At 28.2% G+C, this 25,071-nt stretch overlaps 1 protein-coding gene across 9 annotated transcripts in view; it reads left to right on the top strand.

Moving 5' to 3' along the window:
• Liprin-beta (liprin-beta 1) overlaps positions 1-25,071 on the top strand; it is a 387,502-nt gene that overhangs the window by 279,190 nt on the left and 83,241 nt on the right. For 6 of the 9 annotated variants that reach the window (XR_012755391.1, XR_012755390.1, XM_075358201.1 and 3 more), the window contains 2 exons: positions 199-628; positions 21,335-21,505. The exons of 2 other annotated variants lie outside the window; for them this stretch is intronic. Coding sequence is in view for 5 of the 7 variants with exons in the window: in XM_075358201.1 (XP_075214316.1) it covers positions 406-628; positions 21,335-21,505 (394 nt within the window). In the remaining 2 variants the exon portion in view is untranslated. The remainder of the gene's footprint in view (positions 1-198; positions 629-21,334; positions 21,506-25,071) is intronic. One more of the 9 variants, XM_075358200.1, reaches the window with a different exon arrangement.

The raw sequence follows: 25,071 nt of genomic DNA, 5'->3' as shown, positions 1-25,071 counted from the left end.
AGTAAGTCATGTGAAATGTGTTATGTTATGTTAGCATTAAAAACAAATGAATTTAGTATGGTATGTGTTGTATGAATATTCATCGGTATGCAATTTCTAAGCACTTAGATTAATTTTTCGCAGTTTATTTTGTAGTACATAGCTTTATTAAAATGTTATCTATATTCTTTCTTTTGAAAATACGATTAATTTTTTTAGAGAAGTTACATTCTTTGTGAATCGATTTCTTTACGTGTATTTATTCATGAGTGTTGGCTTACAGTAATTTACTGAGTGGAAGTGTAAATATACAGCTGTATTACTATAAACAGTTGATCTATTTTTAAAGTACAGTGAATGTGCAGAAATAAAACACGTCCGTGTTGTGTTTAAAATAATAAAATTACAATAGAGTGTGGATATGAAATGGTTCGTGGTAGTGGTCCAGTGGTAGCAGCCGCAGTTGCTATGTTGGAACAACAACAGCAACAACATCATGTTCCAGTTTTAGGTTTAAGAAGAGTCGGTGCTGTGTCTGTTTTACCGAGAGCTTCATCTGATCCACCTCCAAATACACATAATTCTGATTCTTCTGATTATTCAAACGATGGTGATTATGATGGAAACCAACAGAGTTCATCTAATCGAGGTAAATATTAATTAAGTTATTACTGTTATCAATATTTTACTGTTCTATTTTAAATAGTTAATTGATTTTTTTTAAATAATTTTTTATATTCCTTTTTTGATAAAGTTAATTAGTGATTACATCTCTATTATAGAAGAATTTATTTCATTAAAAATATAATCGATTAATGATCTCTATTCATAAGTAATAATTTGTATTCCTATTGTTTTGAAGCAGTTTACACAGTGTCTTATATCAGAAAAGAAAGGGCTATTAATTTGTCTCTTTACATTAAATTCTTTTCCAGTCTCTCTTATGGATTGCAATACTTGCAAAGAATATGAATGACCAGTTAGATTTGTTTTCTGTGAGAGTTATTATTCTTTAAATAACAACAGGCACTTTACTGAATTACAGTCACCAATGGCAAGAGTAAGTTATTTGTTACGTATGAAAAAATACCAATCAGAATTTGAACCAAAAATTTTCCAAATGAAATATATAGTTATATACTAGCATTGTGCCTTGGAGATCAGCAAATATGTTCACTGTAGAGTAAACATTGTTATTATTCCCAAATCAGTTCTTGAGGCCTCTGAGGAATGTGTGATAGTCATGTATCTCATACTTTAGAAGATCTTTGATCATACTATCCATTTAAAAAGCATTTAGGCAATTATATTTCATCTGCATTATTTTATATGAGCATAGTTGCATATTGTCTTAACACATTTCCAACAGTTTTTTCAGATTAGTGTAAAATTATAAGAAAATATAAAGTATCCTAAAGAGTAGGTAGTTTAAATTTATAGACTATTTATTATGTTTGAAAAATGTAAACTTAAATCCCTTTCTGTGAACTATTTAACAGTTGGTTGGGACAAGTCTTTGAAGCTTTTTATTTTCATTGTAAATTCTCTTAACTGTTAATTTCGAAATGCTATTGATTAATATGCTATCCTTTCTGTAACCATTTTAACAGAATATAGACATGCTTTTTCTCGATTGTTGATCACACATTTTAATTGATACAATTATTTCATGCCGTTCAGGATGAATTACTTTTTCAATAAGACATTTAAAATTAAAATAAAAATCAAAATTAATGTAAATTTAAAATGATAATAATAAATTTTCTACAGAGGAAAGTATGAATTAACATATTTACACATAGTTTAAATGGAAAATTATTTATTGATAATAATTAATTACATAAACGCACAAATTTAATACATTACCGCGTTGCCTTCAAATAACAAGAACTGCTCTATTACTGATGACTGATGTTTTCAGGAAATTATACACTAAACATTATAAAGTGTATGAATTTAACATACATTCCCTCTCCATGTACTTCATCCATGTTCTCTCTACAGGGTTCAAGAACTGGCATGGACATATACTCATATATTGCAGCAATATATTTGGCTCAATGGAGCGAGCAGTGAGAAACTAGTTCAATCTCATTTTTTCTAATAAGTTTGACTCAGGATTTTTTTTATTCTTGAAATTAGCCTTGTCATTTTCAGATATGACTTGTGACTTGTGTCAGGTTGTTGTAATCATTATAGTTATGGCATTTAACATACATAATTTTTTTTTTGAGATTCTCAAAATTGAATGGATTCTTTGATTTACAATTAATAGCAATATTTTATTATCGTAATTATTCTATTTATGATTAGTTATTTCATATTGTAACTGATAATTTTGTAGGTGCAATTGCCACTAAGGTTATGTTACGTCAAATTTTTTTTTACATCACTCAATTCCAATATATAGTAAGTTGTGTTTCTTTAGAGATCATGTAAGCTCCTTTGTCCCTAATTATTGTTTGATATAAGACTAATTATGAAGATGTTTACCAGTAAATGTAAACTGGGTATGGAAGGTTGTGGGCAAGATTGTAAACTACCACTGTTCTTCTCTGATAAGTAGGTGATCCTTTCTTATGTGAGAAAGAATGACCTTTCCTTATCCCGATCTTCTTCCCCACTATCAGTTGTATGAGTGTAGGGTTGATCTTCTAGGTTCTCCATGCTGAGGATACCTAAAACTAAATGTCCTTAGTGTTACTGGTAAAGAGCCTACATGTTGACCGACTCTGGGCTCTGTTTCTTGTCTGGTAGCTGTATAGTAAGTGTAATGGTTGAAGTGCCAATTGGATAAATTCAGGCTTCCTGACTCTTCCCTCCCCTGAAAAAATTAAAAAAAAACTAAATTAGACTTTTTTTCCATTTGTATTTAGGAAGATCATGTTTTCTGAGCCTACACTATCGGTTCTGTTCTTTATACATGTGTAATTTTTATTTAGGTTATCAAATTATTTAAAATAGTTTCTTCATAGAATATAATTATCATTTTGTTTAAAATTTGAATATTTTACTTTTCTATATGCTAGTTCTTTCAAATTTTTTTTTTTTTTTTACATAATTTTACGACTGTCATTCATTCAGCTTTGCTTCAAAATTTGTAATTGTTTTCCAATATGGCATTGTGTAGTCTGCATTTTTCAGGTGATAGTATCCATTGTGGTTTTTTAATCTCAAAAAAAAAAAATTGTCAGTGCACAAATGACTTACCTTATTTATTTTTTATTATCATTTAGTTGAGTTATCCTTACTCCTTCATTTATTATGTAATTGTTATTTACGTATGACAAATTATACTTCCTTTATTAAATTTTTAATAAGCTTTTGCTTCTCTTATTTGATTTGTATGTGTATGTACATATATACAATGTGTGCGAGAGAGAGAGAGAGAGAGAGAGAATGTGTGCACATGCATATACCCAAGTTATATATTATACATGCTTCTGTATTACTATAGGTATGTAAAGATAAAATTGTTTTTATGTGGGCTTAGCTTGAGAATTACTGAACTGATATGAAAAAATTCCTATATTGTTTTAAAGTTAACTTCTACCTGAATTTTTATAGTCTATTTAGTATTTATGTAATTCACTGTATACATTCCACTTTTGCCTTTGTACCTCCTTAATTGAAATATGACTGATTGATTAATTATTCATACATAGATAAAAAAAATTTCATTCTGAGAAAAGAGTTTTACATATAAACTAAACTTTTGAACCAGATTCTCTGGTACTTAAGCATAGCATCATTAGAAATGTAAATATTATATATGCTTTCATCTCCCACCGCAGATCTTTCTCAAATTTACAATAAAAATAATGCATTATTCAAAGTGTGTTCTAAATTAGATAAAAATAAAAGTACCATATAGGAGAAGAAATTTGGGACTCCTGGTCCCTTGGACCGTGGAATGTACCTTACATTTTAATATTTCAGTATTGAACAATTGTTTTTAATGTTTTAATTATTACTTTTTATCTAGAATATTTATATTTGCCTTTCATTTAGGTTTGAAACAGTTAAACATATTGTAGTTAAACATACTCGATTAACATAGTTAACACATCCTATTAAACATACTATGTTTTTTAACGTACTAAATTTCTGTACTATATTCCCAATTAAAAGATTTGAGCTTATGTGATGAATAAAAAAAAAATAAAAATGATATGATTGGTTACTGATATATCTAAAATGTCATATTACATTGAAGAAAAGATTTGAAAACAATTCTGCATACAGATAGTGTGGCTATGATGACCAAAATAGGAGAAGAACTCATGATAGAAAGAATCCTATTAACATTATATGATCATTTAGAGTGTGCAAGCTGCAGGCTAATAAGAGAAAAATGGAAAAACTGTATTTTGAATGATTGTTATAAAATGTTTTATTAGGAATGTGATTGTGTATGCAGATATATTGTTCGATCAACTAGAACAATATGACTAAAATAAATAAAATAAAATAGAATTATGGCGTAAGGAATGAAATGGTGTTAAGGAAAAAAAGGAAAACAAAGAAATCTTGTTAAAATACTATAAATGAAAAACGAAAAGTTCATACATTGTAGTATTTATTGAGGAGAAACTATGTATAAAGAAGACAATTAAAGGAAGTACAGAAAGTTAAAAGAAAATCAGAGGGATTTATATGTTAGCTTATTTTATGGTAGGACCAAGTAAAAAATTGATAAAAAAGAATAAAAATGATAGAGAATGATGGAAAACTAGCCTTATCTTCTAGAATAGTTGCTCAGAAGAAAAAGAACAAAATACTTTTATACATGTACTAATCAAAGAAATAAGGTTAATATGTGTTCATAATAAATGGATTTATCAAATATTTTTTTTGGCTTTTATGTAAATAAATTTCCATTTATCCAATTAATAATAGTAAAAAAAATCATTTGCGTTATTGGCAAGTAGTGTAAAATGCAAAAATTTAACAATTTAATATCATATTACTAATTTATTAATATTTAGTATGTTAACTTTTATAAGTTATATTATTTTGCTTTTGTTAGTTGTATTGTTTTACCTCTCCAGTAGCACATTCCACCGATTTGTATGATACCAAACAAATAAATTGAGTAATACTGTATACATTATAAAGTAATGTTGAAACTTTGTGCAAACTAATAACTAGTTAGATATACTTGCTTTTTATTTAATTACGTACATTTTACATTTCTTTTCTTTCTAATTATTACAGGTAAGAGATAAATATAGGTCCATCTATTAATCATCTCTAATGTTTAACAAAGCTTATGAAATTAGTTTAAAATATTTAAATATCTTATTTAATATAATGAAATATGCCTTTAATCGATCCTTTTTAATTCTAAATTTATGTCTCTATATTAAGTTCTTTTAATAAGTGCATTTCTTTTCTGATCAGTACATAATAATATAACTTTTTTTATTATAGATTCACCTCATTAACATGCAGATATGCTCAAAATTAATATGACTTACCAATCAGAGAAAATATTTTTACTGCCTTCTTCGTGGTTATCAATGTGAAAATTTAAAATTATTTAAAGCAAATAATAATAGTGTCTATTCACTATTTGTCATACAATTATTACTTTTTGGACCAATAATTTGCCTCATAAACTCAAAACTTGTGCCTGTTTATATAACATTTAATATTTGAAGGGTATAAAAAATGCCAAGCCTGTTTGGGATTCAAACCCAGAACTTATCAGATAGAATGAAAACACTACCAATATGCTTTAGAGGTAAATCTAGACGAAATCTATTTCATGGTTCATAAATTTGTTTATCTTTAAATTTATATACTGTTTCTTAGGAAATATTTTAATTATTATTCACTTCTAGAAAATCTAGATTGGTCTGGTTGTAATACTAAGTTCTTATTTAGTGGATATTTTGTTTGACTGGAAAATTTTATTTTTATGTTCACCAGAACGTTTTTTGAATGATCTTTACTATTTAAATTTTGTTCAGATGATTACTTATTATTTAATATATTCCAGTAGAATCTCTTTAACCTTTCACCATCACTTTTCTTATGAGTGGTGCATTAAAGCTGTGTTCAAACATATGTTTTCTAAATTAAATTGTTCTGTATTTTATATGCTGTGGATTCTAGATAATCTGACCACATTGGGACTGGGATCATATGGCGCTATTAAGCAGTATAGTGCAGCCCCACTGTAACACGGCTCGATATACCTTGGATACGGATATAATGTGAATTATAACCTGTCCCCCACATAAATAACTGAATGTCTGAAAAAATAATATAGGATGAAGAAATGCTAGTCACCCTACCATGTCTTTTATGTCGGTGTAAAACCCACCATAAATCCTTTGAAATTGTCAACAATACGCTTCTAATATAACATTTGCCAATTAGTCACAACCAATTTTAAAACCTTGGAATTCCCAAAAACGCCAAAAATTCCCAGTCATTTGACTGGTTTGATGCAGCTCTCCAAGATTTCCTACCTAGTGTCATTCGTTTCATTTCAGTATACTCTACATCCTCATCCCTAACAATTTGTTTACTTATATCAAATGTTGCTTGCCTGCACAATTTTTCCCTTCTACCTGTCCCTCCAATATTAAAGCGACTATGCCTTAATACCAGATAATGCCAGATGCCTTAATACGTGGCCTATAATTCTGTCTCTTCTTTTAACTATATTTTTCCAAATGCTTCTTCTTCATCTATTTTCCACAACATCTCTTCATTTGTCACTTTATCCACCCATCTGATTTTTAAGATTCTCCTATAGCACCGTATTTCAAAAGCTTCTAATCTTTTCTTTTCAGGAACTCCAATCTTCCAAGTTTCACTTCCATATAAAGCTACGCTCCAAACATATGCTTTCAAAAATGTTTTCTTGACATTTAAATTAACTTTTGATGTAAACAAATTATATTTCTGAATGAAAGTTCGTTTCGCCTGTGCTACTTGGCATTTTATATCGCTCCTGCTTGCAATGAAGAAATATACCTAAATTCAGTACAGTACATACTAATTATTAAACACGATTTATTGTCATATTATTTGAAATCTTATTTATAATACTGTAGTATTAAAGTTATATAAACAACATTTTAAATTGTAAAAAATTAAATTGTTTTTGTAGTCTTACATCATTAATAAAAAACAAAGCTTGATAAACAAAATAGAGGTACAAGTCAAAATAATGTCTGCCTTTTATGGTCAGTAAAGTATAGAAATGTGTATCTTAATTCTCTTACTTGGTTAATTTCTTTAAAAAAATCTTCAACTTTGCTCTGGCATTTTACACAGACTTCATAGTTCTGCTAGCGAGCTTCCTTTGCTACCATCTTGCATAAAATACTGCCGAATTCGGTCAATGAAATTGTGTGCATCTTGTGTCTGTACATATTTCATGTTCATCTTCAACTTTGTTGAATTTTTTGAGTAATCTTGATTATTTCGTCTTCGCTCCCACACAATGTAAAAGATTGTGTAATGTGCGGACCAGTATGTACAAAACTTTTCTCCTGGTGATTAAGGTAAAGTTATCTTCCTCTCTGTAGTGTTTAAACAATATTTAAACGATAAATCTAACATAACTAATAAAATAGTGTTATTTTGTGAGTAAAATAAAGAAACAGGTGAAATAGTGAGCCTTATAAGTGGCATTGTGGGCCACTAAACTGGCATAATTTTACACGAATTTTACTAATATGTTTCTGTTTTTACAAAATTGCCCCAATTAAATAAATGGCTGGCCGAAATAACTGTCTTCCTATTAACCAGAATTCACTGTATTTGTGTTTGTACAATCATTCTCAAAATCTGCCTGGTGGTTCATAAATTTATTTATCTTTAAATTTATAATGTTTATAATACCTATTCTTGGAATTTATTTTTATTTGATTATTACTCACTTCTAGAAAAACTAAATTGTTCTGGTTATTTGTAGTATCAAGTGGATATCTTATTTAGTGGATATTTTGTTTGACTGGGTTTTTTTTTATTTTTATATTCACAAAATGTTTTACTCTTTTTGAATGATTTTACAATTTAAATTTTGTTCAAGTGATTATATGTTATTTGATATATTCCAGCGGAATCATTTTATTCTTCATGTGATTAATTGAAAAATATTTATATATTTTATTTCGAATATTTTTTTCCTAGCCAAATTAAAAGATATGACATGTTTTCTTGTACATCTTAATACTTTTCCTCCCTGCCGCTTTCTTTTGCTTTCATATGCGGATGATGCGATCATTGGTTTTACTGCTTTGGATATTTAATACACATTTAAAAATATTATAATGTAATGTAAGATTGTAGAAAAAATTTGTTTAATAAATTATTACTTGTAAATGAATAAACAAAAATTAATTTTTTTCTTTTAAAAAATCTATGACTGGAAATATATATATATATATATATTACTTTCTTTTGAATGAGATTGGCGGGAAGAGACTGTTTCTATTTATCTTATTCCTTACTGAAAGAAAGATCTAATGTATAAATTATGGAGATAAAATGCTACTGTACTACTTTTAAATATTTTCATTTATCTTCATACGTAAAGTTTAAAGAATAAACTAGCTGCATCTCATCTTCTCCCCAGATATCTGATTTACCATTGTTTAGAAACTTAAATTTATTAATTATTTGCATCTAGAATTCATCTTATCATGATAAGGTTATCTCCCTGATGGCAGTTGCTTGTACAATGATCTGTTTATTCTTTATTCCTACTTAATTTGAGTTCACTTATTTCTGTTATTCCTTTTTAGATGTCTGTAATCATTCCCCTTTGCTGGTACAATCTTCTACTAATGTTTTTATTACTGTTTTAATCAATCTTTCGTGTCTCATTATACATTCCAGCTAGTTAGTTTTTCTATTCTGAATTATTCTATTAATTCTCTTCATTATGTCATTTTTCACTTTTGTCTGATGCATAATCTTCTCCAATCTCCTTCATACCTACATTTCAGATTATTTTCTTCTTTTTTTATTCTTAGTTTTCACGTTTTACTTACTTCTTCACAGAAGTACAATACATTTCAAATGTAGCACTTCTTCAAGTCAACTCAATCTTACTACACAGAAGAAACAATTAAAAATAACTGTTTCTTTCAGTTAAATGCTTCTTAGCTATTTCTTTACTTGCTTTTTTTTTGTTTTCTAACAACACATTCTATAGAAAGGTTGTCAATAATACTTTGGTAGCTGTCCGTAAAATTAATACAAGAAAAAGGTTCCTTCAACCATAGGTCCAGAAACATGTTTTAAAGTTTTTTATCTATCCTCCATTTTGTTTTTTTTTAAGTAGAAATTTTTGTTTCAAAAACAGATAAATTATTTTAATTATCTATTTTTAAACTAATATTTTTTACAAAATTAATAAGTAGAAATTTTGTTTTAAATTTTAAAATGCCAGCTTTCTTAAATATTAATTCAAATGGTAGCTCAATAAATGCTCTGTTAGAACTATTATTGTTTATTAGCTTATATTTTGAATTTTTTGAAAATATTATTTAATATTTTTGACTTTAGTGGAGGATGTAACATCACTGGTTTAGAGATATTTGAACAAAGTCATCTATTTGTGTGATACTGACTAATATTATCACTTAGTTGAGAAGATAAAAATTGCGAGATAAAATAATTTTGAGCATAGACTGTAACTTATGTTTTTCAATACGACTGGGCTATTTGAAGTCTCATTTGAAAAAAAAATTGTCATTTTGTTCTTGACTGAGTGTTTAAAATTTTAGCTGTTAACAGTTACCTCATAATGTTAGTAGTTGGTGAGATAACATGAAGTGAAAAATTAAGGTAGCCTCATAATGAAATTTCTTCTTTGCTCATCGATCCAAATATTAGTGTGTAACAGTTTTCCAAATTGTTATTGTTAAACTTTGTGTTATATATTTTACATCTACATAAGAGTTGCAATATGCATTATTAATTATTTGTTTCAATACTGGATCTGTTATCCTTACGGGGTTGCTTTCTCTCAATGTAGTAATCTAATAGTTTTTAAAATTCCTTTATGTTGCATAATATGATTGATAAGTTCCACCCTTCATTTTCTATTATTTTTTTTCAAAAGCTTCATTCCTCATCTATTCCAGTAAAAACCTTCTTGTAGATGATCCATAGTATTTTCAGAATTTTCACAACTTGATTGCTTTCTGATTCTGATTCTTTGTTCTCCTGTTCCTATCATCCTGGTCTCATAGCCATATAGTACTATACTTCATACATAGGCCCTAAGGAAACTTTTCCTTATCGCTGAAATGGATTTCTTTAACGGTCAGTAGCTTCCACTTATTCAACTTTTGGCTGAGCAAAACTACTTATGACTTTTCTACTTCTTCCATCATTAGTTATTTTACTTAATAAGTAGGTAAACTCCCTTCTTTTTTCTAAGCTCTTTCCATTTGGTAGTACCTCTCCATTATACTATCTGTCTTTACTAGAGCATATAACTTTTGTTTTGTTTACATTTATCTTCAAATTATATTTTTTGCTCAGAACTTCTTCCATCATGAAATTTAGGAACATAAAATTAACATATTTTGTAGAGCTTATTAGTTAAGAATTGCCAAATTTAATTAAAATTATTCAGTTTGTTCTGGAGGTATAAATTTTTATTTAGAAATCAAAAGAATGGCATGATAGATTTAAAAAATGCATTTCTGACCTATGAGAAGTATTCCCAAAATTTTGCAAACATAACCCCACTTTATGTTAAGCTTAGTACGCATTTATCTTACCATTTAAAAAAAAATTTCCCCCAAGTTCTCCCTCTTTCCCCAAAATTGAAAAGCTGTCTTTTAATTTATCCACATTATTAATCAATTTTTAAAAAATGTTTCTAGGCATAGTGGTAGTGCAAGTGACCCAAAAAAATACTGTGGGAGCAAAATTGGGGGTGGGCAAATTGATCAAATTTAAAAAATATTGATTTTTTTTTTTTAATCTATTTCCACTGTTTAAGAATAAATCACTGATGCTGGAAAAGTGTTACGACTTTGGGTACAGCTTTTTTCTTTCATATTGATAAAAAATATTTCTGAATTATTGGATGACTTTTTACACATCCCATTATATGGTTCAACAATTAGCATTTTATATACTGGATGTATATTTAATGTTGTGTACAGTTTGGAGGTTATCTTATGTAATTTTATGACGTTGGAATTAATTGAATTATTTGTATAGTTAATAAAGACTTACAAGATTGAAAAAAAAGGAATGAAAATGTTTTGATTAATTTTGTTGTTAATGTATATACAGCTTGTATTAAAAGTGGCCGTTTATTTATAAAAATAATTACATTAAAATTCATGTACGATTACACATAAAAAGCAGGATTAAATATAGAAATTATTGTATAATAAAATAATCTTCACATTACTGCAACATGCACTAATTTATTACCATGTCTGGTCAATGTTCCTTTTATTTAAGTAAAATTTCTTGGCACTATTCCACGTCATATATTTTTGCTTGCTCTTTTGTTCTACTTTTTATTTTGTCTTGACTGCAGACAGTATTATGTAGGGTTACATACCATGAACATAAAGTGTAATACTACTACAAACCAAACTATTCTATTTTTTTTATCTTTTTTATAATTACTTATTTCTTACTTTTAAAATAGTTTCTTCACTTCTTTTAAGTTGTTTCTTCTTTCTTTTTAAATAATTTTTTTGTAATTTTCATTTGTATGCCGTTAATGAGTACAGTGAAACTATTCATTAAAAAATATCAAGTCCAATATTAAGAATTATCAGTTCATATTTTTAACTTATTGTTAATATATAAAGAAACAAAGCGAGTAAAAATAAAAATGAAGTAAAATTTAAACATTAGTATTGAGAGGTTGTTGTTATATTTTTTTTATTGTTATTATTAAAGTGTGTTATGAACATAACCAAAAAGGATTTAGCCAATCGAATATTAAATATTAGTTTATCCTGAAATTGGTGTATAAATAAATCATATTCTGCTCTTTTTATTAGTGCTTCTTTCTTATGCTCTTTGATTATTACTTTTGCAATTTGGTTCCTGTAAATGTTAGTAATTGTTCTTCTATCTCTGTACTTGAACCCTAATTTTTTTAAAATGCTGAACATTTTATTTCAGTCTAGGTTACCAAATGCCATTTCTAAGTCTATAAATGCATGTTGTTCTAAATCCATGTGTGTTGGTTTGTTTTTCTGTAATCTTCCTTCTACCATTAATCTGAGCACTAAAATTGCTTCCCTTGTCGCTATACTTTTCCTGAAACCAAATTGGTCTTCTCCTAACACTTCTACTCTCCTGTCAATTCTTCTGTAGAGAATTCTAGTTAAGATTTCTGATACTTAAGTAGTTAAGCTAATTGTTTTGTATTCTTCAAAATTTATATGCTCCTGCTTTTTTTGGTATCATAACAGTAATACTCTCTTTGAAGTGGAACTACCCCTTTTCGTAAATATTATACATCAGTTTGTATAATCTATCTACCGCATCCTCACCTGCACTGTACAGTAATTTTTCTGGTATCCCGTCTGTCCCAGGAACCTTTCTGCCAAACAAATCCTTTAACGCTGTATTAAATTCAGATTTCAGTTTTGTATCCCTTTCATCCTCTTCAACTTCCTCTTCTTCTTCTATAACACCAGTTTTTAATTCATTTCCTCCTTAACGAAAGCATCTTTATATAACACATTATTAGATTTTAACTTATGTACCACAAAATTTTCCTTAACATTCCTGTACATTCCATCTACTTTACCAATCATCATCTCTCTTTCCACTTCTCAACACTTTTCTTGAATCCTCTAGCTTTCTTATACTTTCTACATTCATTCTGCAGCTGTAATATATCCTCTGATAGCCAAGGTTTTCTACCAGTTCTCTTTGTTCCGCTGAAGTTTTGCTTCTGCTGATTAAAGAATCTTCTCTTTAATGTTCTCCCATTCTTCTTCTGTATTTTCTACCTTATCTTTTTCGCTCCGACCTCTTGCAATGTTCTCCTCAAAAATCTTCTTTACCTCCACTTCCTCAAGCTTCTCTAAATTTCACCGATTCATCTGATACCTTTTCTTTAGGTTTTTAAACAACAATCTACATTTCATTATCACTAAATTATTGTTGATATCAATGTCTGCTCCTGGATATGCTTTGCAGTCGGTGAGTTGATTTCTAAATCTTTGCTTAACCATGCAGTAGGTGATACCTTGCAGTATCACCTGGCTTTTTCCATGTATATATTCTTCTATTATAATTTTTAAACTGGTTGTTGGCAATTACTAAATTATACTTCGTGCAAAACTCTGTATGTCGATCCCCTCTTTCATTTCTTTTACTCAGCCTGCATTCACCCACAACATTTTCTTCCTTGCCTTTTTCAATGTTTACATTCTTATCTCCAACTATTATTAAATTTTCATTCCCTTTTTTGTGTTTTATTGCTTCATCAATTTCTTCGTATACCCACATTACCTCAACAGCATCATCATCGTGGGCACTTGTAGTCAGATAGACGTTAACAATTGTTGTTGGCTTAGGTTTTGATTTTATCCTGATTACAATGATTCTATCGCTAAGCTTTTTGAAATACTCTACTCTCTTCCCAATGTTCTTGTTCATTACAAAACTTACTCCTGCCTGCCCTTTATTTGGCGCTAAGTTAATTATTCTAAAATCTGACTAAAGGTCATTTTCCTCTTTAAATTTTCTATCCTACAAACCTATTTTAGACTTCTAACATTCCATACTCCGACTATAGAATGTTATTTTTTAATTCTTTGGGGCCCCTGTCCTAATAGTCCCCCATCATTTTATCAAGGAAGGCACCTCCATTTTTGTTACATGAAAATGCAGAGAGCTACATTTTCTTTGAAAAAAAAACAGCTGTAGTTTTCCATTGCTTTCAGCTGCACAGTACTCAGAAGATTCAGTGATGTCGATATGGCTGTTTAAGCCCTCCTGACCTACACCCTTAACAACTACTGAAAGAACTGCTGCTGCCTTCATTCATTCTTTACCCTGGCTCTCAACAGATACTTCTGCGATATGGTTGCACCTTTGGTCCAGCTACTCTGTATTACTGTGCACTTAAGCCCTCTTACCTTCGGCAAGGTCTCGTGATTCATAGAGGAAGGAAATAATATCAAGGCAATTATATGAAGATACTAAATAGAAAAAAGCTGGAAATGAATTGTTAAGTGTCTCAGGTACACCAGTCAAGTTAACAGAAAAATTTCTTCAATTGTTTTAAAAAATTAAATTAAAAAAAAATTATTTTTAATTAAAAATCATTATTACTTTCCTCCAATTAGGGGAGGGGATTATTTTCCTTATTGGGACTTATATTTCCCAGTAGCGGAGGGGTATAAGTTATTTTAATGATTTTTTATTATTTAACATTATAAGTGTGTTGGAGCATTCAAAATTTGAAATTGTGGAAGAAGAATTTTTCTCATTTTGGTAGAATCTTATACTCAAGGGGAAGCATTCGGGTAAAATTAATTTAAAAAAAAATAATCCGTAAGTGATGATAATAAATTAAAAAAAATAACTTTTTAAAATTGTTTAAAAAATACACATACAGGCATAATTGTTTAAATAAATAAATTTGTAATTTTGTAGGAAGGGGGTAAAAATTTTGACTAATTTTTTTTAAAGAAATACTAAAGGGTAAGGACTATCAAAAAGTGAAGATTTTACATTTTAAATGCAGGTAACTTGCAAGATGGATTTAAATTTAAAATAATTTTTTTAAATTTAAAATAATTTTTTAAAATTTAAAAACATACTTTTTCTTGTCACAGACCATCCCAGTGGGAAAGCAAACGATTTTTATATTGGCTTGAAGGCCTGTTAATGTAGAAAGTATATATGAGAGTATATAGCAAAAAAAAAAAAAAGTATGTAAAATCATTTTTTGGGGAATGGGACGAATATTAAATAAAAATCTTTGGTAATTTGTAATTTTTTAAAAAAACTTCTATTTTTGTACAAAAGTTTTTTGCGTAAATACCCCAGTAAAGATAGTATATATTTTTCGTACTGTTAATTGTATGCATAAATGAAGAATTTAGAAAAATATTTCATGGACTCATCGGTTGTGTTAGGAAAATACTAACTGTAGGAAATCCAGAAATCAAACTAATATAAGTTGATGTTTGTTCATTCATTTATACTGCTGTTTTGAAAAATATTCTGTGATATATTGAATCTTTTAGTTGATCTGCATGACAAATTGTGATGATGCTTAAAATTTTTCAGTTAATTTTCAAGTAACATAAAAAGTTGTTCTTCCAGAGGTGTTTCATGCTAATTGTGTGGCTTCATCATCAGTGGGTTTTTCTATAGAACTGTAATTTCACTAAAAAAAGGGGTTGGATACCTAACTCCCAAAAAAAAGTTATGGAAGAACAATTTTTATGTATTTTGATGTCGAATTGTTAATAATTTATATCCATATGAGGTCTGTTCAGAAAATAACCTAACATTTTTAATTGCGTTTAAGTAATTAAAAATGTTAGGTCTCGCCGAGTTGTGGCGAGACAGCTCATGGTTCCTTCACCATGACAATGCACCCTCATACTCAGCTTTGTCAATTCTTCAGTTTGCCAATAATCAGATGACTGTCCTTCCTTAGCCTCCCTACTCGCCAGACCTGGCCCCTTGCGTCTTTTTCTTATTTCCGAAATTAAAATCTGTGATGAAAGGACACCGTTTTGAGACTATAGATGACTTAAAGCAAATTCATCACGAACCTTAAAGGCCATTTTAAATGAAACTATCCAGCACTGTTTTGTGAATTGGAACCATCACTGAGGAAAGTGTGTTATAATGGAGGGGAGTACTTTGAAGTGGACAAGAACAATAATTTGTAAAATTAATAATAAAGTTTAAAAAATAAAGTTCGGTTATTTTTGTAACGGATCTCGTTTATATATATATATATATATATATATATATATATTAAGTTTACCACTAAAAAAAAATTTGTTCTTGTCATTAATGTAAGAAAATATGTTAACAAAATTGTTAATCTTATTTTGGAATCATAATTTTGGAGGAACTATTCAAATAATATTTATAAATCAGAAACAAGTCGTATAAGTTTAAACAGCTCTAGTTAATGATAATTTCTAACAGTTTGCATTATTTGTAAGTATTTCAATTCAAATGAAATAAATTGCTGAAAATTTTTGGTTCATTGCCATGATTTTTTGTTGATGCTAATTTACTTTATTAATGGAAAATTAATTTATGGATTAATTCATGGAAAAATTTTTTTTAAAAATAATCTTCTTCACCTTTTCAAGACTGATCCGACCTCTTTCATAGAAGTATTGCAGATGGCACTATTATAAATATGACCCTAATTTTAAACCAGTTTGTAAACCTATTAAATGGTTGATAAAGTAGTATATTTGATTGCTGTCTAGTATGTTGGTAAATTTTGTATTTAATCGTATTGAGTGTGACTTTTACTTGCTTTGTATGCAATTTGCAGATTGTAGTTATTATCTGTGTAGATCCCATTTTTGATTTGCATAAGGTTGATTCTGAAGGTATAAGATGGCATGTATGTGTTTTTTGTTTCTGGGAGTGAGTGTATGTGTTTTGTTGCCAAATATATTATTTAGTTCTGCCAATGAATTTTAGTTTTTATTCTTCAAGGTTTTAGTGGGTATCAATGAAGGTTATTTTTATTATACTGTGTGCTCGTGTGTTTTTGATGGTATTTTGGAAGCAATTTATACAAAATAAATTTTTTTATTCAACATAATTAAATCTTATTAAAAAAAAATAAAATATTAGTCAATGAGTTTCTAACACTCTGCCCAAACTTAATTTTAGTATGATCTTTAAATTATTTATAAATACTTTAATTTTTAGGTTGCATGTATGATAAAAAAAGTAAAAATTTACTAATGAAATTAAATGGTATATTTGATTTTAGTTTATAATTTTAGGAAGTTAGTTCTGTAGAAGTTATTGCTTACATAAGAATAATTTTGATTTTTTTGTTATAAATGTAAATGTTTAAAAACCTCATTGTTATTCTAAGCAGTTGATTTAATAAATTCTTTTTAATAAAATACAGTACATCAGTTATTTATTTCTTGTAATGTTTTTTTTTTTTTAAAAAAAATGGGTTTCATTTATATCATTGTATGGATATAGCGTGACAGATTTTATTTATCTTTTCCTATATTTTTATTTAGGCATTTTTATTTTTTTACACATTTTTAATTAATACTTATTATCACTCATTTTTCTCTTTATATAGTATTTTATGTTGTAATTTTAATATTTATATCCATTGCCAAATGTATGTTTATATATACTCGACTATACCTCATAAGCACTCTGCTTGTTAACTTATTGTACAGCTGCTATGTAGAAAAGAGTTCCTGAGTCGACCCGCTGGTAGCCTCCTTCCTGTCCCACTAGATAACATCAAATATGTACTGACCCTGTAGATCCCAATCAGTGCATGAAGGACCTAGTAATTAAATTCACAAAACTTATTACATGTAAGAAGATATAAAGAAGCAGGAAAAATAATGGGTGTTGAGAAAGGATTACTGCCCTTAGAAGAGAGTGTTATTAGAAAAAGCCACCAAAGATAGCTCAAAACCTCATTCTGGCATCAAATGCTCATTCCCCTTCCACAATATCAGGTGTCTTTGACCCAGATTTAGAGCAGCTGATTACTGATCGATGATTTTGCATCAACTAGCTTTAAATATATGCTGCAATAAAATTGATTTAAAAAAACAAACAAAGGTCTACCTGAGAACACATCAGACTTTCTAAAGAAACAGCCTCTTTCATTCCAGAAATATAAACCGTTCAGTCACAGCATCCGGTGGAGGTTTTTTATCATAGAAAACTGCTTATTACAGGAGCATGCAAAAGATATTTATTACTATTTTATTGCTAATGGATAGATTTTGATTAAAATGTATATTTTTTGATCATAGTTTAATCTTTAATTCATTCAAGTTTTTTATAATATTAAAAGAGAGAAATGTGGCATTAGTCATTCACTTTTTATATAAATAAAAAGTATTTTCTGTTGGTAAGAATTGCTAGTTATTGAGAAAAAATAAATTTAAATATTTTTCTTCATAAATTAATGCTTCAATAAAGATTGATTTTTTAGCCAAATTTTTGTTTATTAAGAGATTTTAATAACATCATACAACTTTGCTTGACGGGAAGATATTCAAGGAGGATACTGATAAGCAACTAGTTGGTAATAATGTTTTTTATTGCAGACACTATTTATTTTGAGAAATTATTCACTTTTATTTATAAAAATAAAGTTACCAACTGAATTAATCTTTGTCTCATGAAATGGTGCAGCAGATATAAATATGAATTGAGCGTGTTTGAGTAATATCTCAGTAATTTAGGCTGCATCATTGTCACTCCCATGTGCAAGTGCATTTCATATAGTAATGTACAGTACTGTTGCTTTATTCATATAGTAGTGTACTGTAAGCTATCACTTGTCTGACACTGTGACATGCCAATGAGAAGCAATTAAAAATTTTGTTCAGTCTTTGATGATTAATAATGACGATAACAACATTTGTAATGTTTCAGAAAATTATTCAGTTCAGTGAAAGAAAATGTTTCAATCTATGTTATCATGTTACTCTGTATGGTACAGTACAGTTTTATATTCCATTTTTATAACAGTTTTATTCAGTGTTATTTTCATTAATTTTAATTTACCCTGTGTTTTTGTACCGATCGTTTTAACGAGTGATTCTGTAGTAAAAATAAGCCGGGAAACCCTTAAGTGCTCTGAAAAAAGAATAATCACCAATGTAGATATGATCTTAAACTGAGATAATCCAGAAACTGCAGTTTATCTAGAAGTACAATACATCATGTTTTAAGATCAATGAATTCTTGTTTCATGTCCAGAAAAAATAATTTTTTATTGATTAAATGCAAAGATATTAATTCTTGGCATAGGAAATATTTAAAAGAAATTAAACAATTTCATGAAGAGACTTAAGACAATTTACTATCTGGATGAAAATTGGGTTAATCGCAGGACTTGTACAGGAAAGAGTATGGGTAGATAACATTTAAGTTAAGTGCTGTAAAAAATTTATTAATAGAAGTTGTTAATAGAGTAGATGCAAATGCTTGGAAAGATTGCATATTCAACATATAATAAAAGAAGAAAAAAGTATGAGAACCGAGCAGACAGTTTGTGTGGAAATATTGTAGAAGGTATAGTGATAAATTTGGTAAACGATGACAGTAGTTCAACAGACACTAGTTGTTGGGTATTGAAGAAATATATTGTGGTAACAAATATTTTTTCTGTTTTACTTGATGAAATTGTAATATAGTGGTAACATACTTTCTTATTTTTAAGTTAAAATTTTATCACAATTTTCCAATTTTTTTATTACAAGTTATTTTTACTTCATTTTTACGTTAAAAGTAAAGAGAAATGTTTTTTCATGGATGGATTGCGCTAAATTAAATTAGAGTCATCATACTACTATGTTTTAGTTTGCTGCACAGTTTCACGAGACAAATTATAGAAGCCTTACGCTCTGAAGGTTATAGGTGAAAATCTGGTGTAACCAATTCATTTCACAAGCAGTGATTTACTAGAAAGTGATGTGGATAGTATCAAGGCTAACCGACCAGATCTCCTGATTCTAAGCTATCCAAATCTGCTTACCAGTTCTCTCTGTGGGTTGATCATTTCCTCCTCATTTTTGCTTCCTCTTATCATTCGTAATCCCTTTTTGCCTGAAATGATTCCATCTGGTGTATGTGAACAGTACTATTGACATTGTTTGTAGTGGCATGGTGGCTGTGGTCAGTTGTCATTGAGGTAGGTGTTACCAACTTTTCCTGTAGTTTGTTTATGGCTCTGTATCCTATCCAAAGAGTTACTCGATAATTGAAGATGACAGACTATCTAATACTAATAATAAAAATTCTAGTGGTTGGATGATGATAATAGGCCGATTTTATTTTACTAATTTATTTTTAATGTACTGTTTTGTGAGTGAGTGAACAGTTTTCTTCTAGATTTTCAGATTCACCATTCCCCTATCATCATAGTAATTTTGTGTGGATATAAAAATTTTTAGAGATTGAATCAGTTAATATTACTAAGCATGGCGTTAAGACTGTCAGTATTTATTAAAGGAAATCTTTGTGACAAATCTTCATGTTATGAAGCAATTTCTCTATACATTTTTGTGAAAAATGGTCAAACAGAAAATCATTGGGCGTGCTTTACTGATGTAAAATGTATTTGTAATTTATGTTGATACAAATTAATTTAAAAAATTAAGAGATCATAAAATTTAATAAATATAAATTTGTACGCTTTTGTAAAACTAAACATAAAGAAAATAATAGAAAAAACTATTGAAAGAATTTAATGCTTTATTAAAAATTAAGAAAACATATAACTGATTGTATGAAAACATTACATTAAAGGAAAAATAATTGTTTGGACAATTCTTTCTGATGTTAAATAGAGCGTAATGTTATAATAAATAAAACTTTTATTCTGGACCGTACATAATTAATAAATTGTATATATTCATACGGAATGGTTACATATGCTACTCCGTGGATAAAAAAAGAACTGCCCCACTATTTACCTGGATGATCAAGGAAAAGCTTTATCAGAGCAGTATCACAAAATAACCGATTAATTATAAAGTAAAAAAAAATCAGTTTGATTAATGCCCATAATATTAATTATTTTAAAATGTTAACACTTGAAATAATGGTATGATAAGGTAGCATGAAGATGTTAAATATGAAGGTAACTACAAAATAACAGATAATTCAGACGGCATTAATGAAAATTATTTGAGCACATATATATATGTTGAACAGAGATGCAGAAAATTCAGGGTTTTTAATTAGGACTATTTTAAATGTTGCTGAACATCTGTTAGTTATACTTTACCTCTTAAAACTATTAGCTGAATCTTTTTATGATTGAATCAGATCTCCTAAAAGTTTAACTTCAGAATCTACCAGTACGTAAGTATTTTTATCTTCTGTTAATAAAAATGATGTGATGTTATATCTTCATTAGGCTATTTAATTTAATCAAACTTGATTCAAATTTACAAATATAAGTTTGACAGCTGACATTTGAAACATATTGAATGAATTTTTTTAGTTCTTCATCTTTTCATAATTTCAAAACTCGAATGTGCTATCGATATGAAAAATAACATCCATATCACCTCGCTTGAAAAATATATACAATTTTTTTTTCTTTTAATTTATTTTAAGATTTAATTATTAGTTATTTTATTTGTAGGATTTATTTTTCTTTTGTTAGATTTTGTTAATGAGTCTGGTGTTGAAGAATCTTCTTCATCGATGATACGAAGACACTTTTGGATGAACTCGGCAAGGGGAGAGCTAGATGATGACAACGATGACAGGTCATTCACTTCTGATGAGAGCACTTCACATTCCCCTACTGATGGGGAAGAAAATATGAGAGATGGTATTGTTAATTTCTATACAAATTATTCTGTGTAATCTTTCTGGTATATATTGTTATTATTGTTTGTTAAAATTGTAAATACAGTATAAATTTTTTGACTTTGAAATAATTTAATAGCAATATTTTAAAATACCACTTAAACATTTCAGTTCAATTCAAATGGGAAAATTTCACTGTGAGAATAAAACATACAAGACGTATGTGGTTTAATTATAAAAATTTGAATAATAACAAAAAAAACACTATTTACCAACAAAGTATAATTAAAAAAAGTTGACTGCTTTCTTCTCTTCACGCCATCATCTGGAGCATGCAATTTTTGATATGAGTAAAGTATACAGTTATGATAAATGTTTATGTCCTTTCTGATATAAATATATCTTATCAATTGTCACAAGAATAGAGGTGCATACACAAAATTTCAGTGAAAAGAAATAAAGATAAATTTCAGTTGTAAATCTAAACATTTCATTTAAACTATACCACCACAAATTTTACTTTATTTTTAAAGACAAATGTCATAAGATTTATGTGAAAACAGTTTTTTTTTTTTACTTTCTCCTTGCCAACCACCATGTGTTTTGTATGTTACGTTTGGGTTTCATCATATACTCACTTTCAAATAAGTGTTGTAAGCAAATGTTTGTCCAATTGTATTAAATTTAGCATCAAATGTTATAAAACTCTGAAATAAGAGCCAGCAATTAGTGACAATAAAATACGTTTTGTGAGATTTCTTTTCAGCAAGTTCTCTGAAGCAAATTGTTTTTTATACTAATACATGGAGAAATCAAGGAAACTCACCAAAGGAGAATAGATTACAAGATGAATAGAGAAAGATGCTTCTTATATTCATCAAACTAGTTAGAGCTTTTAGACAACGAAAGAAACTGTGCATCGCCGAACAATTGAGTACAAGCACTGGGCCAAGTACATCTCGCACTGATGTCAATGTCAACTCAGAAATTGATGTAGAAATGCTAGATTTGTCTACACAAGCCCACGAGATGATAATCGATCAACAACATGATCTCTATATTAAATGGTTTTACTGCAATAGATACTTCAATAATTTATTATTAAAAAATGAATATTCGGTCATGTATCCTGTTTGTGAATGTTTATGGTTTTTCAAAGATGTAAAACCAATAAAAAATTTGTTTGTGTTGATTTTAGCAGAAGTGTTTTGAAATCAAGATGTAACAATTTTAAAGAATGTTCAAACTGCAGACAGGTGTTGATTGATAAGAAAAGTCCATTGTTATCTGAAATAAATGGATTTCAACATACATGCATTCAAACATCAGTTTTTTTTAGATGTATTCATGTAAATACCTGCAGGTGTATCCCTGACATATCCCACTTCAATTTTTTTGGTCAAAATTTATTAAACAATTGATGAAAGCTACCGATTAAATTTAATAAGTATCTAAAATTTAAAATAAATTTTCTATTAAGAGGAGTAGCATTTATTAAACAAATTATACTGAGAAATTCAATATTTAAATAATAACATTAAAAGATATTGCTTCAAAAAATGGTTATAATAGTTGCTGGCATCTGGAGGTTGGGGGTTTAAATACTGGTTAAGCGTATCATTTTTTCACATGCTACAAAATTCATTATCATCGCATCATAGTGACTAATATTGGACTTCAGCCTGTTGTTATTAAATAAAATAAACAGTTATATAAAATTAATTACAAAGTTTAAACAAGATGACTAATTCAAATAATAATAGAGATATAATATTAATAATTTAGAACTAATTTTTACGGTAAATTTAAATTTAGTAATAAATTTTATAACATTAAAGATTTATAAAATAAATCTATTTTAAAAGTGTAGTGGTATTTTTGGATTCAAAAAACTATAACATAGAAGTTGCTTGTAATGGACGATGCAATCAAAAGAGTGATTTTAAACAAAATAATAACTTTTGATTTATTAATTTAAAAAAGAACTTCTACAGATTGACAGTATATTAATATAATTTAACTGTACACTACGGCCTGAAGATGGCCATCATTTTGAAACACATTTTTCAAGCCATTCACTCGTCCAGCAATCCATCACCATCTTAGTCAACTGAGTTTTGTAAATTTGACAACCAATACTTTAATATTTTTCGGGTACATGTGTAAATCCTTATAAAGAATCCTCCATACAGTGGTGTTGGACAAGCTAATTGGAATTGAATGCTGGCTGCCAGACCAGCATTCAATTTGCTTGAGGATTCATGACTGTTATGGCATCTGTGTTTTCAGGTATATGTATATTCTTTTATTTACCAGGAGGCTTCTTCTACACAAAATTGATTTCTTAAAAATTCTGCATCTGCACAATTACGATATCTGTAGACAGAAACACATCATTCCGATGGTTATTGACATTGAAGCAATCATTGTAACCATAAAAATATACTACGCAAAGACTACACAATAGACTATAGACTACACAAAGTAGTAGTCACATAATCAAATACTCATCCTTTTCATCCGTCCAGTGTTCTGTTGTGTAATTAAAAGCGTTCTATTAAGAAAACCTATTGTTACCAATTTTAAATGGAAAAAACAATGTCTATAATTATTTGTTTCAACAGATAATTATGGTTAACAACACAAAATTATAAAATGTTTAATAGTAGAAGAATTTTTAAAAGCCATGATAAAAAAAATAAAGCAATAATAAATTATATCAAATCACAATTCAGGTGTTAATGAAAATTATTTGAGCTCTAATTCTGTATGTATTGAACAGATACAGAAAATTTAGGATTTAAAAGAAATGATCAAAAAAAAAACAACATTAGTTAATATTGTTATAAAATTTAGTTTTATTTTAAATAAATTAGTGAGAAGATTTTAAATATTTTTTGCAATTTATTATTGTGATGGAATCTTAAGTTCAAGTATTATTGTTTGTTGAATTACATGAAAAAATTCTTCTTTTTGATTTAGTAGATGTGGATAGTAGTAGTTTCTTTTTTTTTTAAATAAGTGACTATTCTTTTTGGCAAAGATGTATATTTATAAATATAAACTCATGGATTTTCAACATTTAAATTTCTAAACATCCTTCTACACGATTCATACTTCCAAGCATCAAACAGTGATTTGACAGCCCATTTTTTTATCTTAAAAACTCTTTCTGACTTTTGAGGAACCCAAGAAATGATATTGTATTTCAGACGGGAATATTCACACATAAATATAATGAATATTTAATAGTAATGACAAACTTAGTGTTATATTAAGGTACTTCAAAGCAAAACAATACACATTAAAAAATAATATCAAAGCATTAACAATGTTATTAAATTAATTAATTAATTAATTAACAATGTTATTTGATTTTGTTGTGAATTAATCTATCTGACAATCATCTCAAAAGAATTTGTCATCTAGCTTTATGGACAACATAAATATTATCATTATCATTAATGGAAATTTTACCCTCATGATTAGCGATGTTACATCTGCCTGAGAAGCGCAATGGAATAGTTTTATTAATTGTTACATTATTATTTTTCTTAAAACTTGTTGAGATCCAGGCTTATTCGAGAT

Source organism: Lycorma delicatula, chromosome 2 (assembly GCF_047948215.1).
Source record: "Lycorma delicatula isolate Av1 chromosome 2, ASM4794821v1, whole genome shotgun sequence".
Classification (NCBI taxonomy): domain Eukaryota; kingdom Metazoa; phylum Arthropoda; class Insecta; order Hemiptera; family Fulgoridae; genus Lycorma; species Lycorma delicatula.
The sequence above is the reverse complement of the archived record's forward strand: the minus strand, read 5'-3'. Positions and strand labels throughout refer to the sequence as shown.